Genomic DNA, 18,440 nt, shown 5'->3' on the forward strand with positions numbered 1-18,440 from the left:
CAGCACCCCATGCACCTGCTAAAACTTTCCAACAAGGTCAGATGGAAACTACAATGCTTTGCTTCAGTGCAAATGTCACAGAGACTCAAGGAGAACGAGGTATTCAGGGCTCCCCGAAAGAGCGCGTTCACTCTTCCGCAAAAAAAAGCAGAAGAGCAAACAAGTTCCCTGGATGCAGAAAACCCCCACAGTGTAGACGTACCCTTAGAGTTCGATTTATCGGATCTTAACTAGACCTGCTAAATCAAATGCCAGAAGATTGATCTCCGGTGCCGCAAGTGGAGACGTGGCCTTTGGTTCTGGCATGGCCTCTACTATTGTCAAATCTGAGTAAATCCGTGGATATCCACTTGATATCCGCAGGTATCTGCATCCACGGATGTGGATGTGGATATCCACAACTCATTTCTGTGGATATGGCTGCGGATGCAAATTTTGTATGTAGAACCCTGAAAATGTGCAGTTATCCACTTTATATCCACGGCATCTGCATCCATGGATGTCAATGGAGAGATCCACACTCGTTTTTGTGGATACAGTTGTGAATGGGGGATGCAAATTTTGTACCCGCACAGGGCTCTGCTTACAGTCTTCAGTGTATTTGGCATCACAACACCGCTGTAAGGAAAGACACTACCGGTAACCCCTGAGAAATGGTAGGGGAAGACTGACCAGTAACCCTAAGAGAGTGTTTGCATTGCAATAAAAGACCTGCTTGGCACATGCCTTGCCCAGGTCAGCTTACTAGGGCTTGCGGGGCTCACACGGGAGGGACAGAGGGGAGAGGGGCTAAAAACTGCAGCAGAGATGTCTGGACGTGGGCTGGAGTCTGGGTTCTGAAATCCCACAAGGGGGGGGTGTGCAGCTTGGGATCACGTCAATACAGCAATTTTTAGCCCCACAGCCCAATCCCAGTGAGCCTACACCAACTGACCTCGCTTCTGAGACTCAGTGCTGCAGGGTTTTTATTGCATACCCTTGGTGACATTTTGTGTGCCATCATCAGCATCGCTGCCTAATCAGAGCCAAATGCTGCTCTCACTTACTCCAGTGTAAGTCCAGACTAACTCCACTGGTGTTCCATGGAGTAAATTGTCAGAGCTGCATGGAGCCAAGACCATTTCCACCAGCTCTGGATTTTTCACTGGGGTTTACACCACCAGAATACAGCAGAATCTGACCCTTAAAGAGAAGGCATAATGTCTTAGATTACGCAAGTCTTAACAGGTACGTGGAATATTTTAGCTCACTCTTGCCTACTCAAAATCAAACATAAATCGTGTTGGCACCTGTTTTTCCACCACAACTCTGTGGGGCAAGATGAAATATATCTTATGTCTCTCATCAACAGAAGTTGGTCTAATAACAGATATTACCTCGCCCACCTTGTTTCGCTTACTGAGCGGGGGGAGAAGGAGAAGAGGACAAAAGGAATTTGAGTCAAAAGGGAAATTTTCCATTTGAAACAACAATTTCAGGTTTGTTAATTTTGCTGAGAAATTCTGCAAAATATTTTGGGCGGGATTTTTTTGTTTTGCAGAAAATACCATTGATGTGACATTGAATCCATTCCTTCTTAAATAAAAAGAAAATACTTTAAAAAAATACAAAGAAAATAGTAAATAAAAAGGAGGGTGCAAAATTGTAATCACAGAAATGCAGAGTTGGAAGAGACCTCAAGAGGTCACATACTCCTTCCCCCCATGTTGAGACAGGAGTAAGTACACTCTAACCACAAGTGGGGAACCTATGGCCCTGGGGCCAGATCCAGCCCCCAAGGCTTAGGGCTTCCCCTCATTATTGGGGAGCCCACGCTGGCGCTCCAGCCCCACACTCCTTCCTCCGCAAGACAGGAGCGCCTGCTCCCCATTGGAGCAGGAGCCCTGAGCCTCATGGGCCGGAATCAGGCAAGCCAGAGCTGAATCCACAGACTCTGCTGCTCCAAGCACTGCCTGGAGACTTTTCCCCTCACAAAATCTACTAGCCCAGGCCACCCTAGGCTCTGGTGTGTGAGGGGAAAGTAGGGGAGTGTCTTTCTGCTTCTCAGTTGCAGGCCATGTCAGTGAGGTGTTTTTTTTTCTTTTGTTTCTCACTTGCAGCCCCTGACTGATTTTTCTGTGGGTCAGTGGCCCCCAATCCGAAAAAGGTTCTTTTCCCCTGCCCTAGACCATTCCTATCTTTGTCTAACCTATTCCTAAAAAACCTCCAATGACAGCAACTCCACAACTTCTCTTGGTAACCTGCTGGCATGCATCATCTTTTTGAGGGCATTTAAGGTTCTTTTTTAGGACACAAATTCTACAATCTAGGGTTAAGGAAAACTGAGAATGACCAATAGCATTTTTCCTTCCTATGCCAGCTACCCGCTTTCACCTCAGGAAAGCCACTGCTATTGCTGAGAAGATTGCATTGAAAAAAAAAAAAAAAGAATTTTTCAGTGTTATGGAAAATAATGGGAGGGGGGAATTGTTTTGTTGAAAATTTTTGAAGGAAATAAAACATTTTCATAAAAGCATTGCTCCCCGATTTTCAACCAACAAGTCAATTTGGATATTTTTTGTTCTGTTTTGGCTTGAAAAGGGGGTGTTACATTTCATTCTGTGCAACTTTCCTCCCCTCCTTTCTTCCCCACTGAGAAGGGGAGAGAAACCCAAACAAGTGAAAGCTAAAACAAAGCAAAAAAAATTATCAAAAATAATTTCCAACAAAATAAAAACATTTCCGTTGCCTCCCATGTTTTTTCCAGGGATATATCTGCCATTTTCAATCAGCCCATTTCTTAGGGCCTTCTGCAGAGTGAAACTACTTCCAGTGGCAATGGAGAGGCACCCAGCAAGTACGGAAGTTTTGTCACCGATTTCAATGGGGCTGCAATTTCACCCTCAGCATGTTCCATGACCAGAGCCTAAATGGGGAAGATTGCTAGCCTACACAAACCAGAATCCACGTGCATTCAGCAGGATGACGTATTGGGATCCAATGTGGTGGAAACGATCACAGTTCTATTCAAAGCCAACCCCCCCACGCAAATTTTCACTTCAATAAAAATCAGCTCTTCACACAGCATGTGTGACTATTTTACCGTCCGTGCACGGCCAAGGTACCTTTGATTGTAAAGTGAAGCATGTGAATGTCACTTACATTTGGATCCAGAACTCGGATCTAGTGACTCAAGCACTGTTGCCAACTCGTCCAATTTTATCACACGTCTTGCGATTTTCAGTGTTTTTCCCCAGCTGCTGGAATCAAGGCATTGCATAAGAATCTCAGCTTTCCATTTTTTTTTAAGGTTCTAGCCTTTGTCATTGCAGAGAAAAGCTAGAAAACACAAGTATGATCTAAAGGCTGAAAAAAACCAAAAGGCAAATAAAAAGCGCCCATCCTATACTATCTTTTTAAAAATTTCTTGATATTTAAGTCACACTCAATTTTTGAATGTTCAGGGTTGACAATACAGAAACTACAATTCTATAGAAAGACTGAAGCACCTGCTTTGAATAAGAGATTGTTTACACAGGGACCCCAAAGAACATTTAATTCATTTAAAAATGAATTAAGCTAAACTGAATTAAGGTCACTTTAGTGCAGAATCCATGTATCCACAGAGGGGTTTAATGCAGATTAATGAATCCACTTTGAATTCACATCTCTGTTTAATTCTGATTAATTTTCCTAGGTGTCCTGTGTAATCGAGACCTCAGCACCAAATATAATTATCCATCTGGGGGTTGGTGAATATCTATTGGGCTTTAAATTCACATCTTAGCTCTTTTGCACTAACTTCACTGTGTAGCCAAGAATGGCTTTGTACCAAAGAGCCATAAAACAACAAACCAAAAGCGAGCAATTTTTGGTCTCATACTTATACAAGGTTTTCACAAAATCTGCCTGAAGAATTCAAGCAAATCCACAAGCAGGCCAGATCCCTCAACAGGTGTAAACCATTGCAGCTTCACTGGTTTCAAGCGTGGGACCCAGACTTTCCTTTACTGGGTCTAAGGTTGCCAGATAGTTTTAACAAAAATACCTGACACACTTGACATTACATCACAATCTACATGACATCTTATTTAGAAAAATATCGGACATTTCTATTTTCTCATTTCTATTTTCTCAATTTGTTTCCCGAACAGAAAGCTCAAATACTGGACTGTCCAGTTCAAAACGGGACACCTGGCAACCGTAACGGGGTCTAAGTGATGGACTAGTTTTAAGAGGAGAAAAATTTAGGCTTTACGTCAGAAATGAAGATTTATTCAACTGTGGAATGATCTCATAAGGGAAGTAATAAAGCTCCACCACTGAAATCCTTTAAAACTGGTCAAAACCCTGAGTAATACTCCCAAGAAACAGCGTGTTTCTTTTGTCTGCGAACAGGACAAGAACTTAAGACAATGCCGCCCAAAGTGATCTAGCAATAACTTGGGATATAGGGATTGTGCAGAAACTCTTTACCAAGAGAGGGCTACGTGAAACATTTACAACTTCTTTTTACACAATGGCAAGAGATAACTCTTCATATTAAGAGAGTGCATGTATACAATGTTAGCACATGAATACGGACATTTTGATAAATCATAATTAAGTTGCTACAGTCCAACAAGTCAATGGGTTACTTACAGCCATGCATAATAGCTATCTGTTAGACCTTCAACTGATGTGCTTATAGCCATGTGTTTAATACCCATGTCTGTGACATGTTTATAACTCCAATTAACTGTCTAGTAACCCTTTAGCTATTTATAAGTGCCACCTTTCACAAAACAGTAACGCTAACCTCTACTCAGTACAAATTGCATTAGTTTTTAGGGATGCGGCAGTAGCTGTAATTTAGAAGAAACACCATAAATCTCTGAGGGGGAAGAGGAAGAACCCACCAAATTCAGGTATGCCCTTCCAAAAGGAATAGTCAACTGAAAACTCTAAGAGGCTCTCATGAATTCTAGAGGGATTGCCAAGGCCTATGCTAAAGACTAACCAGAGAATGTAACTCTACTGCTGTTTTTTTCCTCCCCATCCCCATGATGAAAAAGTTACAGAAAGAAAAGTGGGTTATGATCAAAAGTAGTTAAAAAATCTTGGGAAGTAGAGAGAAGGAAATTGGAGGGGGGGGATTACTAAAAAGAGAAAATGTTTAAAAATTGAAGCAAAATATACACATCTAAAATGTGAATGGATAGAGGAATAATCTATTTATATGTCATTGTAAAATTTTCACTGACATCCACATCATCTTTTTAAAGCTTTGGGCCAGATTATTAGCTTGTGTAATGGTTGTAGTTCCCTTTGATTCAATTATTATAACTAAACCTGTTTGGAAAATGGTTTGGTGGGTTTTTTGGGGGGAGAGGATGGGTGAAAATGTTTGACATTTTCCCTTTTTTTTTTAAATGGACAACAAATGCATTCTTAAATTTTCAAACCCAAAAACGTTTCCATTACTGTCCATCTCTTGACCCCATTCCCAGCTTCAATGCAACACAGGAAAACATAGGGTACACGAAAAAAGGAGAGGAGAGGAAAAGAGAAAACTGAAAATGCGTAGAGATCGACACAGCTATTTTGGTTTTCTTTTTTCCTCGGTTGAATTTTTTTTTAAATCCATGCCATTTTGGTGGCTCTGGAAAAAAATTTCCTTTTTTGGGGTCCAAAAAATGGTTAGATTGAAAAAAAAATTCCCTGGTTCTAATTATTGCGAAATACTTATCCTGCAGCAGCACTTGGAACATCCGCCACGGTTACATACTCACAATATATGACATTCCCTCCCTGGAAGAACTGTCACGGGAGCTATCGCGGCTCCCGCAAGCTGGGGATGTGGCCCCAAAAATATTTATTTAAAATTCTTCCTCCTTATATGTTCCCTCCCGCTGAAATTCTGCCATCATTTTCACCTGGCATTATCGCTCAGAAAGCATCGTCAATTTACAGCCGGATGATCATCTATAGGAAAGAAATGTAAAAAATGCCAAACAATACCCTACACGGCCCATGAAGTCGGTCAGGGCCGCCAGAAGGAAAACACACAAGAAACAAAAAACAACTTACCTAACCCGTTGCCGCAAGGGCCTGAAAGGTGAATCGCTGCTAACAATGAAACACACAGTGACGAAGGCGCAGCATGGGAGATTGAAAGCTATTATTGCCGACCCTTGTTTTCGTCAACTGTTTCCCGTACCCCCACCCGAAAGCAGCCCTCGGATTTATCTAAAAGCACAATCTTGATTTTTTTTTTTTGCGCAAATCCACAGACTCAGCATTTCCAAACCGAGGTTCTTGTTTGACTCGAGCGGTTCATAAACAATACTTTCCTATCTGAAACAAGGTTGAGACATCAGACCTTTCTCCTCTCCTGGGCACTGGAAGAAAGAGACTAATCTCGGTTTGATTGTCATCTCTCCCCACACACCTTGCAGGATAGAAAGCTACAGAGAGGGGCAGCTATTTGTAATTGCCTTTTTTTTTTTTTTGCAAACTTTACAAGAAGTCAGCTGTGTGGGACACCACATCAGGTGAAGTTTGCAGCACAGCTATAAACCAACCACTGTGGCTATTTCAGTTCCATTCTAAAATGACCTGAATCGGAGTGCAGAAATTATCACTTACCAAGTCACCCAGTCCATAAAGCCACAGCAGGGATGGTTCCCAAGCTATTAGGGTCTGGTCTTGGTTTGAAGTGTCTCAAGCAAAGAACCTTCCACCATTTCTCCTGGAAGACTTCCCATTGAAAGCAATTGTGGGCCAATGGTCAAAGCAAACTTGGAGACAGAACGTTCTGGGTTCTAGCCCGAGCAATGCCCCATATCTGTTGAATGACCCTGGGCAAGTCACTTCCCCTCTCTGAGACTCATCTCCCCAAAGGGGATATCACTCACCTACCTCCCAGATGTGCTGCCAAGTTCCCAGAACCGGATCTATAACGGTCACAAGTCAATATAGCTCCCCTGAAGTCAATGGGACTACTCTGCTTTGAACAATGCCAGCTGGGAGCTGGCCCTGCATGCAGCTCACACAAACGGTGTTATACATGTAACAGATTTCACTGTTAGGATAGGCAAGCCCAAATGTTCTTTTGCTAAATTTCCTCCCATTAGCCCGTGTCAGACGCTACATCCCCTTTGTAAACCACTTTAAAACAGCCTGCTCCTTCCTGGCTGCTGCCGTCAGAGGACCTCAGAGAGAGGCCTCAGGAGAGACGCACCTGACACCCAGCGCCATTTCAGCAGCTGCAAAGAGCTGGCACCACCTCGCTGGCAGAACACCGTCCTCACAGCACAAAGGCAGCCTGCGCTGCTGTGGTTTGTGGGATATGCTCTGCTGAGGCACGTGCACTGTGGGACCCTGTCAACACTCCCATGTCACCCTTGCTCCGGTGCCTACCACAGAAGGCTGTGGGTTTGATTCTCCCCTCTGGAGTAAAACTGGTGTTACAGAATGCAGTGCCAGCCCCCCCCCCCCCCCCCCCACACACACATCTACAACTTACATGACCAACTGATAACAATCAGCCATATTCAAGGGAAGAGCTCCCTTCCAAAGCAGGCTCTGTTGTTCTTGCCTTGTGGAGGCTTTTGGGCATAGGACTGGTAAAAGTGAGGTGTGGAGCACAGGCAACTTCTGTTCAAGCGTCCTAAACCCAAGGGCACACCCTTTCACCTCTGCAGTCCTGCACCATACCCTCCTCACCCCCCCCCCCAACTCTTCAACAGAGCAGCGAGCAATTTAGACACACCGAGTGGCCGGTTGACACGTCTGCAAACCTCAACCCACAAGCCGATAGCTGAGACCACACAAAGGCCTGGTCTACACTACACCAGGCAGCGCGGCTTAAGGAACACCATCCAGCTATGCAAAACGTGTAGCTCGATTTGGCTTACCTTAAGCCAAGCCGCCGCAGCGTCTACACTGCAGGAGGCCGACAGGAGCACGTGCTCCTGTCGGTTTCCCCTACTCCCCACAGAATGAGGAGTTCACGACACAAGCAGGGGTTGCCCTCAGCATTCGTTTTGGGGGTCTACACTAGACTTGCTAAATCGAATGCCAGATGGTCGGTCTTCTTCATAGTGTAGACAAGCCCCAAGTCAGTTTGTGATCAATGCAACAGATGAACAACCATAAAACAATGCACCTCAGCAACGCCCTTTATCAGCCTCCTCCTAACACTTCACGGCTTCCATTTCATGAGACAGGAAGACCATTACTCTCTTCCCCCCACTGCCAATGTGTTGAGTACCCAGCTTCCTATACCTTGAGCCAGATTTTCCCTCTGAAAACCAGATCCCAGGTTTCACGAGCTGGGCACCCAAACCCAGGGGCTATGTCTGAAAATTGGGGCCATTGGTTCGTCCACCTGTTCTTACCTTACAGCGCTCAGACTCCTACTGTCCCCAGACGGACGCCGGTTTGCAAAGGGCTCTGGAAACATTCCCAAACTGCAACTCAAAAAGAGGAGCGTTAGGCAGCTTCTCCACACACAGGGAGACCAGGAAACTGAAAGCCCAGCTCACCCTTGGCCGTGGCTGTAAGGAGAAAGTGCCGCCATTCTGAGACAGCTGTGCACAAATTCAGTTTGGAGGATAATGCCACCTCCCTGCGGCGCCGTGTCTGCCTGACATTTCAACAGCAGGTTTTAGTGGGTGAGACAGGAGCAGCCTGGCAATTTGCTGTTAAAATCTTTTAACTTTTCTCAAGACAATGAAGGCTGCAGCATTGGTTCCAAGCTCCTGGAGTTGTCTGTTATCGTCCCTTTATCCAGCCAAAACTATCACCCGGCCTAATGGAAGTTAGCAGCTCGACCCCTCTGAGATCTCAGATGCTAAGCAGAGTCAGGCCTGGCTAAACAATACAGGAGACTTCTGCTGAAAACGCTAACTTATCTCTCACTTAGGAGTGCCAATCCATTCGCCGCACTGGAGTTGCTCCGGATTCACACTGGGGTAAAAGTGGGGGGTCAGGCCACTCGGGGATTGGCCCTCTTCCCTTCAATTCAGCATGGCACCAATGTATTAGTGGGTCACTGTGCTGTAGGATCTAGACTGAACATCCCTTCAAACCACATGCAGCCATCAGCGAGCCGCTGGCATGGATCGCACGAGTTCCCAGACTCACTGGCTTCCAGCACGTGTGTACTCAGGAAAAAAACGTGTTTAAATACGGCACCGCCCCAGAGAGCAGATCGGTGGCGAGCCAGAGCAAGCGACAACACAACAACAAATACTTCTTCACCAGGCATTGTTCCTGCTTGCCCCGCAGCTAACAGGAAAAGCTGGAGGGTTCCTAAGTTCCAATTGCAGCACGACACCCTGCTTTCATTTCTCGCCATGACGCCATTTCTGGTAGTTCGCTTCATGGCGATCACACATAGTGACTATGGCGGTGTCACTGGGGGCCCACTCTGAGGTTGTAGCGGTGTCGCAGGAAGAACTGTGGGGAGTATTTCGCCCTCATAATCACTACGGCTGATTTCGGAGACTGAAAGAACCCAGCTGAACTCTCAGATGCCCAGTTACTCTTTCTACTTGGAGGAACCACTTTCTTGCTGGTGAAAGGACTGGAAATTGGGGGGAAGGGGGTCTCACACCATGCGGGGCTTGCGCAGAAGCTGCCCTTGCTCACGAGCTGGGCTTGCTCCCTACCTAGCTTTCACCAGTCCTAGGCCCAAACGCTCAAACAAATCCCTTCAGATTCAAACCTCACTTGAACATGGCCATGGACCAAACTCAAGTCTGTGCTACCCTCTGCAAACTTGTCAGCCATCTTACCGGCCTGCGTGATACCCTAGCTTCCACCCGTCCCCACCCCCGCATCTTTCCACATCGCCACCAAGACCGAAGCTCTTTGAGGCAGGGATTTTGTTATTTATGGGTGTGTGCATGGGTGGCGGGCATCCTAGGCAGGGAAAGCTCCCTCCTGTCTGCTCCCGGAACCTGAGGCAGGCAGGCTAAGAGACATGGTATGTCCATGGTGCAGCCCAGTGCTGGGGCTGGATGCTCAGTTGCAGGAGTGGCTGTAGCCACGCTGCCCACCCAGCTCTTGGGTGACCCGACGGCAACACAAAAGGGGCATGGCTGGGGAGCTAGCTAAAGCCTGCCTCCCCGTGCCAGTCGTTCACTCACTTCCCATGGGTGTGTACAATGCCGGCCAAGTTGTGCCAGCTGCTGTTAATGTCCTATTCAGTGGGAGATCCCTGTTTTTAGCAACCATTTCACGCCACCATCACATGAAGGAGCCGGACAGCAGCTCCGGAGAATTACGCAAGCGGACCACAGCCTTCCACACCGGAGCAAGCAGCCGTCCTACACTGAGAACATGGCTACACTGTCCCTAAGGCCGAGCAGTAAGGAACTGAATTTTGATGGGAGCTGGAAGCCTAGTCTGGCCTTCCTTGGCCAATACTTTCAAAGGAGCCATCCAGGGATGCTATAAACAGAGCATCTCACCCCAGGAGGGGAGAACGTGCCACCCATCCCCTCCAGGCCTGCTAAAGCCACCACAGAAAAGTTCCTCTTTACAAAAGCATGAGTAGTAGCCGCACCCAGAAGATACCAATGCTGCATTCCACTTCCTTTAAGAGCTCACCCCTTCTTGCTTCATTTTTAAATGTATTCATGGCATTTGCTTTCATGTTTCCAGAGGAAACTCCCACCGAGGCCCCCTGCCCTCTGCCCATCACCTGCAAGCATTGGACCCAGTGGGAATCCAGGATTCAGGGCTCTTTTACGCTGTCTCTCCTGGGGAAGATGGGGAAAGAAAGGGAAGGGGCTTTTGTTAGCACCAAGGTGTCACCTCAACATCTGAGCATGTAACAAAGAGCCAAAGGTGTTGTGGTTTTAAGGAGCTTTTTCCCAGGGATGCATCTTGCAGATTCACACTTGACTGTCCCCTCTGCAGCCTCAGAGGAGCTAAAGAACACACGGGCCCCAGAGAAGTCAGTAGGGAGTTTTGCCATTGGCTTCAGGCAGGTTGAGATCTCACCCTTCAAACAGACGGCCAGTGCGTGCCGGTCTGCACAGTTCTGCCCTCTCCCATGGAGCTGCAGCAACGGTCCCGGCGGAGGAGCGGACTCTTACTCCTTATCTGTCTGCTCAAGCTGAGCCATCTCCTTTCAGAACCTTGGTGTCCAATCAGTTCTGAAGCAGCAGCCACTCTAACAGTTCCAGCTAGAACGAACCAGCCACATTATTCTGACAATGTAAATAATCTAGCCAACTAGCCACACTCAACCGGCCAAATAGCCACGCGTGGCCAGTGGCTAGCATGCTGGACCACGGCTCCAGGCGTTCCGAGGAAAGGGCCCGCACTAAGAGGTTACTGCTCAAGAATCAAGATAAGGAGACTCCAGTGAGAAAGCAGCCGCGCCACCTTGTTTGCAAGCGGCTTGCCCGCAGCTCCCCCGGCTCAGGGAGAAGTGTTGCTTTGTTCTCCGCTTCTAGCCAACAGACAGGAGGCCCTTTGTGTCCCTCCCGCTCCTGAAGCACCTGTTCCCATTCTCCTGGTGCGTCCTTATTTATCCCCTCGTGTGCTGCAGTATGTTCTCCCGAGCCCAGAGCCTTGGCAGCCCTTGCCTCCACCTGCCGTGGCCTGGCACACCCGCCTGGGGACTGGCCCAGCGGAGTCTGAGGGCAGGCACAGTTGCTACACACATACACACACACACTCACACAGAGCTATGTTTACACCAGTTGTTTATCTGGGGGAGGGCAGGGAACCGGGGCGGAGCAGGGAGGCTGGGAGCAAGCGAAGGCATTTAACACCCGCCTGACAAAGTTGCACTTGGCCGCTAGAGCCATACTGCTGCCCAGCTGCCAAGCCACCCGCTGTGAGCTGTGTGGCACAGTCCCAGGGGAGCCCCACAGGAGGGGGCAGCCCCCTAAGTCACTGTGGCTTCCACCAGGCTTCCCACGGAAAATGAGGCTCTTGGCAAGCTCCCCCAGAGCCGGGTTATGAGGAGTGCTCAGCCCACGGAGTGTAGCACTGAGCTGAAAATCGAGCCCCAACCATGGGTCCTTGGTGTTTCTTTCGCTGGTCCCAAGGGTCGGATCCAAAGCCTGCTGGAGTTAATGGGGGGGTGTCTGTCATTCCAGGGCAGAGAAGTCTGTAAAACCCAAGACTCCTGCTTCAACCTCACACCACACATCCAGAAGAGTGGCCACACTGGGTCTGACCAAAGGTCCATCTAGCCCAATATTCTGTCTTCCCACAGCCACCAATGCCAGATGCCCCAGAGGGAATCATCAAGTGATCCTTCCCCTCTCATCCATTTCCAGCCTCTGACAAACAGAGGCTGGGGACACCATTCCTACCCATCCTGACTATTAAGCATCAATGGACCTGTCCTCCATGAATTTATCTAGCTCTTTTCTGAATCCTGTTAAAGTCCCAGTCTTCACAACATGCTCTGGCAAGGAGTTCCACAGGTGGCCTGTACACTGCATGGAAAAACTTCCCATTGTTTATTTTAAATCTGCTACTTATTAATTTCATTTGGTGACCCCTAGTTCTTATGTTATAGGAAAAAGTAAATAACTTTTCCTATTCGCTATCTCCACACCAGTCATCTATCACATCCCCAGTTAGTCTCCTCTTTCCAAAACTGAAAAGTCCCAGTCTTTTTAATCTCTCTTCATATGGCGGCCATTCCAAACCCCTCATCATTTTTGTTGCGCTTTTGTGAACCTTTTCCAACGCCAAGATAAGTCCATTTCACTTACTCACAGAGTCTGCAATAGACTGAAGAATCAACACCTGCATCCAGGTCTCTTTCCTTGCTGTAAAGGGAAAGCACAGCAGCCATAGAGCACTTTCTTACACGGGGCGGGGGTTCTCCCCCAGCACCGCAGATCAAAAGTAGGGGAGAACCCCGCAGGCTCTCCCCTCCCTCCTAGCTCAAGGAATTCTAGTTGCCAAAGAGGCTGTAAACCTTTAATGGCTTCACACCATCAGAGGCCATGTTGTCCCCACCAATCAAGCACTCTGGGGGTTTCCTCTGTCCCAAAACACACCCCTTTCTGGCCCGGGGACAGGGGAGGAATCAGCATACCCCCAGGGACAGACAGACACACACACTGCTTTCAGGATGATCAGCAGACATGACGGTTTATGGCCCAGTGTGTGTTTATGGTCCTGCTGGGCCTGCAGTGCGGTTGTAATACTTTACAAGGGACAAGACACTGAATTCTTGCCCGATTCAGCAAGAAGCATTCTGTCAGTGTCTCCTCCAGAGCTTATATACAAGCAAGAAAGGATGGGCTCATGGTTAAAGACATAGGACGAGCATTCAGGAGACCTGGATTTTAGTCCCCGTCCTGTCAAAACCTTCTAGCGCAGGTTTGGACAAGTTGCAGCCCTCCGCCATGCCTCGGTTTACCCCTATAAAATTGGAGTGTTATTTAGAAGGGGGAAGCTGAGACTGAATTGTGCATGAAGCTGATTGAGATCTGCATCCGAAAGGGTCTAATTAAAGGTCCAAGCTGTCCAAGGGTCTAATTAAAGGTCCATGTCCTCCATCAACAACCTGCCCAATAACTACATCGGTCAAATTATATTGGTAGACGGATAAATCCTGAAGGCACACGCATGTGCAAACCTCTCCCACCAAGGGATCTCTCGTTCCTGCCATCAGAGCAATGTAGAATAATAGAGCAGGGCCCGCTATTGTTCTAAACAAAAGAGAAACTCTGGCATTCCAGTGCAGCATGCCAACGAAAAACGCTCTGCGCCCGCAGAAACCGCCTGCACCCTAGAGCCTCACCTGCCATGGCAGTTTTCCAAAATCCTTCCTGCCAAAATGAATACAGCCCTTGCAGCTTTCAAAGGCCACCTGTCCTGCGGGAGATTTCATGCTCCAGTGAATTCCGCTGATCAACACAAAGCTTGTGTTGCAAGGCACAAGTGTGCAAAAGCCATGAGTGGGGCCATCCAAAAATCAAATGAGTGTGACTTAACCGTCACCCTCCACACACATCCTGGTTTTGTTTATTTGTCCTCTTGTTTTTGAGACTCGAGGGATCATGTTTTCCAGCCTCTCCCCACAATGGCTAGAAAATCACCTATGTCATAAATGAAAGCAGAGAGGCTCACATAAACCACATGACTCCAGAATCTGGTGATTAAAAACCCCATCAAATAATCAAATTAAGACCCTTTTATAGTATTCTTGCAGCCCAATGGATCTCAAAACAAAACTCTGTCCTCTGCAAGAATACCAAACGGCATCTTTATTGCAATAAGATAATCACGCTGACCTCATTTGCAAAGCACAGTGAGATCTAGCGATGAAAAGGGAGATCAGGCTGAGAACATCTGAAAAACAAACACACACACACGCATACCCATTTCTTTTGTTCCTAACTAATTTGCACCCGGACCATTTATCACCCCCATAGTTCTTTGTTAAGTCTCACACACCTCCGCTTCTTGGTATCTTCCATCTCCCCTCTCCCAAACCCTGGTGTTTCTTCCTTCCTAGGGCTGGCTCATCCCACAGCTCCTTGCTGGTCCCATTCTGTTAAGTAAATAGCATCTCTGGCCAGCACTGATTACCCTTGTGTTTCCTGGGAGGGAGAGGGTGCGACTAGTCCACCAGACACCCCACTTACACCAGGGTAGACATCCTACCAGCTCCTATTTCGAGCCAATGTCTGCCACTGTGCCGGAGCCTCTTTGGCGGAGCAGGGCTTGCTGTTATCAAGGTCATCATGTTTAATAGGAACCCAAAGCCCAGGGCAGATGGAGAGATTTTCGGGCTCAATTCTCCCCCCTCTCCCCCAACCACAGATGTGCACAATTAGCAGTGTATAGCTTATGGAATGGGAGGAGATGCAAGAACGGGATCCAGGATATTCCACAAAGCACAGGCCACCTGTGGAACTTCTTGCCAGAAGATATTGTGAAGACCAGGACTTTAACAGGGTTCAAAAAAGAACTGCATGAATTCATGGAGGTTAGGTCCCTCAATGGCTATTACTCAGGATGGATAGAAATGGTGTTCCTAGCCTCTGTGTGTCAGAAATGGGTGACCAAGGTGGATCACGTGATTCCCTGTGCTGTTCATTCCCTCTGGGGCACCTGGCACTGGCCACTGTCTGAAGACAGGAGACTGGGATAGATGCACCTTTGGTCTGGCCCAGTACAGCCATGCTTATGTCTGCCACACAGCCCAGGACAAAGTCCATCTGGTTACTTACACTGTAATCCACAGGCTGCTACCTCTCTGCATCCCAGCACTAACGGGGGTTCCAAAGCGTTTATGTAGCAAAGAGTAATGTACCGCGCTGAGAACGAGGGACGTTAACTGGTACCCAGGGAGCCGCCTCCCGCCCGTAGCCCGCCACAGGCTCCAGCACTGCCAGGTCTCTGCAGGGCAACCCCATGCAGATCCGGAAGTCCCACAAGGGGCCAGAACCCCATTCAGGGCTGCTGCTTCCAGCCGCATACAAGCAGTCAGGCTGGAGCAGCCCCGGCCCGTGTCGGGGGGGGGGGGAAGAGGGGGAGGGCGCACTCCCCCCAGCCATTCCCATGTAATCAATTAACCAGCTAAACTTCATGTTTAACCAGTTAACTAATTAAATGGGATTTTTACATCCCTACTGAGAACTTCACAGAAAACCCCACAGAATTAGAGGGAATTATTCCAGGCTTCCAAATGTGCCCAATCCAAATGTGCTATTAACCATTAGTGGTACAGTACTTCAGGAGCACCAAAAAGCCCCAGTCAGGAATCACTACGCTAGGAGCAGTACATACATATATAGCAAAACCACAGCATCTGCCTTGGAGAGCGTAGGCGCTGGAAAGAAGAGCACGGGGAACAGGCAGCATTCCAAAGGAGACTTTTCTGGCTACATCTACACAAGACAACAGGAGTGCAAGTCCCCGGCCTTATTGGCTCCTTGGCCTCTAGGAGCTGCCGCAACAGAAACGTTAAATAATAATAGATGTGGCTGCGGTGGCACTCCAGCTGTTCAATAAAGTGGCTCGAAAAGTCTCATCTACACTTGATTTGTTGTCATGAAAGTCGTCCCCCCCCAGGGAGAGGGCTAAGGCAGACTGACCACTGGCATTCTGACCACCACACCCTCCAAACTAACTCGACTGACTTTTGTGCCAAGTCACTTTCAAATCTTGTCTTTCATACATTAACGCAGGGCTGCAACATTTTGGGGAGCGAACCTCAGGGAACAGCAGCCAACCAAACCTGCCACAGCAAGAACAAAAGGGAGTGACCCATTTTGTTCATTGCTTGAAACGTTTCGATTCACCCCAGGGGTTGGAAGACCTTTTAAAAAACAAAACAAACAAACAAAAAAACCCCACCCTCCAATCCTAAATCGCCTCTCACTTTTACCAGTGTTGCACCATTAACCACATGGAATCACTCTGCATTTTCATATGGGTAAGGGAGAGAATAATCCGAGCCCCCAGAAACCACTTTCAGAATCGACACTACCCACCATCTCCTTAATTCATTCTTGCAAAACCCAGTTCAGCGGCTTTCTCTTTTACCAACAGAGAAGTAAAGTATTAGGGTTTCCCCACTACCACCACCGCTGAATCATCACAAAAGCCCAGGTCAGTCGATTCTGGGCTTGGACTAGTAAATTTTCACATCAAATTTTCAAAGGCTGCTCTAATTATAAGCAATTTTATCTCATTCAATTCTACGATAAGGGACCCTGGGAGGTGTGGCGAGGAGGAGGGGCCACAGACACCAAAGGCACTAGACTGCATCTTTTATAATGGCCACATGCCTAAAGCCGGTGGAGATGGTAATGGAGCATTAAATTATGGAGAGGCAGAATTTCAGATGCATCTCCCCATGTGCATTCTTCAGTGATCTGGCTGCAAATCGGCGCATGAACGGAAAGGGCAACTCAGCGGAGGGGACGAAAAAGAACACCATTTCCCCGGGTTCCAATGATGAAGAGAAATGGCTTTCTACTTGGGGACAGGGAGAGGTTTACCTAAGACCACTGCAAAAGCATCGTGCTCCATTTGGGATATTGATTGCAACACGGTGGAGGGGAGTTTTCAGGCTTTAACCAAGCACAGCTTAAGCACACGTTCAGCTCTAAGCCAGGGTGGGGAACCTTTTTTGGGTCAGGACCCACTAAGCCACAGGAAAATCTGATGGGGGCTGCACACAAGTGAGAAGCAAAACAAACAAACAAAACCCCTGACTGAGAAGGAGAAAGACCCTCCCACACAAGAGCCTGGGGGGGCTGGTAGGGTTGCCAGGTATCTGGTTTTGCACCGGACAGTCCAGTATTTGAGCTTTCTGTTCGGGAAGCAAATTGAGAAAATAGAAATGAGAAAATATCAATGTCCGGTATTTTCTAAATAAGATGTAATGTCGATTGTGATGTCATGTCAAGCGTGTCCCGTATTTTTGTTGAAACCATCTGGAAATCCTAGGGCCTGGGCTAGATAATTTTGTGTGCTCCAGCCCTGTGTGGGGGACAGTTGGGGAAGTTGGGGGGTGGAGCGTCAGCATGGGCTCCCTAATGCTGGGAGGGAGCCCTGAGCCTTTGGGGCTGGATCCAGGCAAGCCGAAGGCCACATCTGGCCCATGGGCCGCAGGTTCCCTACCCCTGCTCTAAGCGCATGTTTAAATCCCTTCGACTTTTTTTTTTTTTTTTAACTGACCCACCCGAATGGCCAGGACACTTTTGTCATAAGCCAGAGCAAAAAGCAGCAGCCGCCTTCTGTCTGGCATTTCCAGTCCCATCTTTATCCCAGAGCTGGTAGAACTCATTCAGACCAAAGGCTATTGTGTAGGACTGGACCCGTTCCAGCATGGGACATATGGCCTTAGAGAAGGTGGATTAAGTGCGGAGTCGGAGGGAGGCTTTCCAAATCCCAGACATTTTTCCAAAAGTGGCTGCCACTGGCTGTGCCAGCTTCCCTCCTGTTTACGACAGCAGTGCTCCAAATGCAACAGCTTCTCCGTCGCGCCTAAGAAGGGTCCAGTGACTGGAAACTCATGAGAGCGTGGGGCAGAATTTGGCCGGAGATACTTGCACACAGCTCTCACTGAAGCCAACGGCAGCTTTACAGAGTGCGGCAGAGAGCATATTTCCTTCCAAAAGGGAGGGGGGGATGCGGGTGCATGGGGGCTGCATTGCGACAATTTATTACCCTGTTGGGGTGGTAATAATTTACGCCTCGCCTGCATGCTCGACACTGCGCTCGGCACACCGCCTGCGCTCGGCAAAAGAATGACGCCCACTTTTGAGGCTCATCTCTGAATGTTTTCTTAAACACACTTTTTGTAACAAACAAAAAAACAAAACAAAAAAAGCAGCCGCAAATGCCCCTCCCCCCTCCAAAAGGGTATTTGTTCACGTGCGGAAGTGGAGATAGAAGGTGCAGACCTAGAATAGTGTGTGCATGTTGCCGGCAGCACCGTTTTGTGACACGCAGTCTCCAGGGTCAGAGCAGCA

At 47.9% G+C, this 18,440-nt stretch overlaps 1 protein-coding gene across 14 annotated transcripts in view; it reads right to left on the bottom strand.

The window, feature by feature from the left end:
- SOX13 (SRY-box transcription factor 13) overlaps window positions 1-18,440 on the bottom strand; it is a 98,939-nt gene that overhangs the window by 41,493 nt on the left and 39,006 nt on the right. For 4 of the 14 annotated variants that reach the window (XM_075910096.1, XM_075910094.1, XM_075910093.1 and 1 more), the window contains one exon: window positions 8,361-8,432. The exons of 4 other annotated variants lie outside the window; for them this stretch is intronic. In XM_075910096.1, coding sequence (XP_075766211.1) covers window positions 8,361-8,425 — 65 coding nt within the window. In that variant the 5' untranslated portion in view covers window positions 8,426-8,432. Of the gene's footprint in view, window positions 1-3,141; window positions 3,237-6,048; window positions 7,389-8,360; window positions 8,439-18,440 lie in introns of those variants that run through there. 6 more of the 14 variants (XM_075910104.1, XM_075910099.1, XM_075910100.1 and 3 more) reach the window with 4 other exon arrangements.

The sequence above is a fragment of the Pelodiscus sinensis genome, chromosome 27 (assembly GCF_049634645.1).
Source record: "Pelodiscus sinensis isolate JC-2024 chromosome 27, ASM4963464v1, whole genome shotgun sequence".
Taxonomy (NCBI): domain Eukaryota; kingdom Metazoa; phylum Chordata; order Testudines; family Trionychidae; genus Pelodiscus; species Pelodiscus sinensis.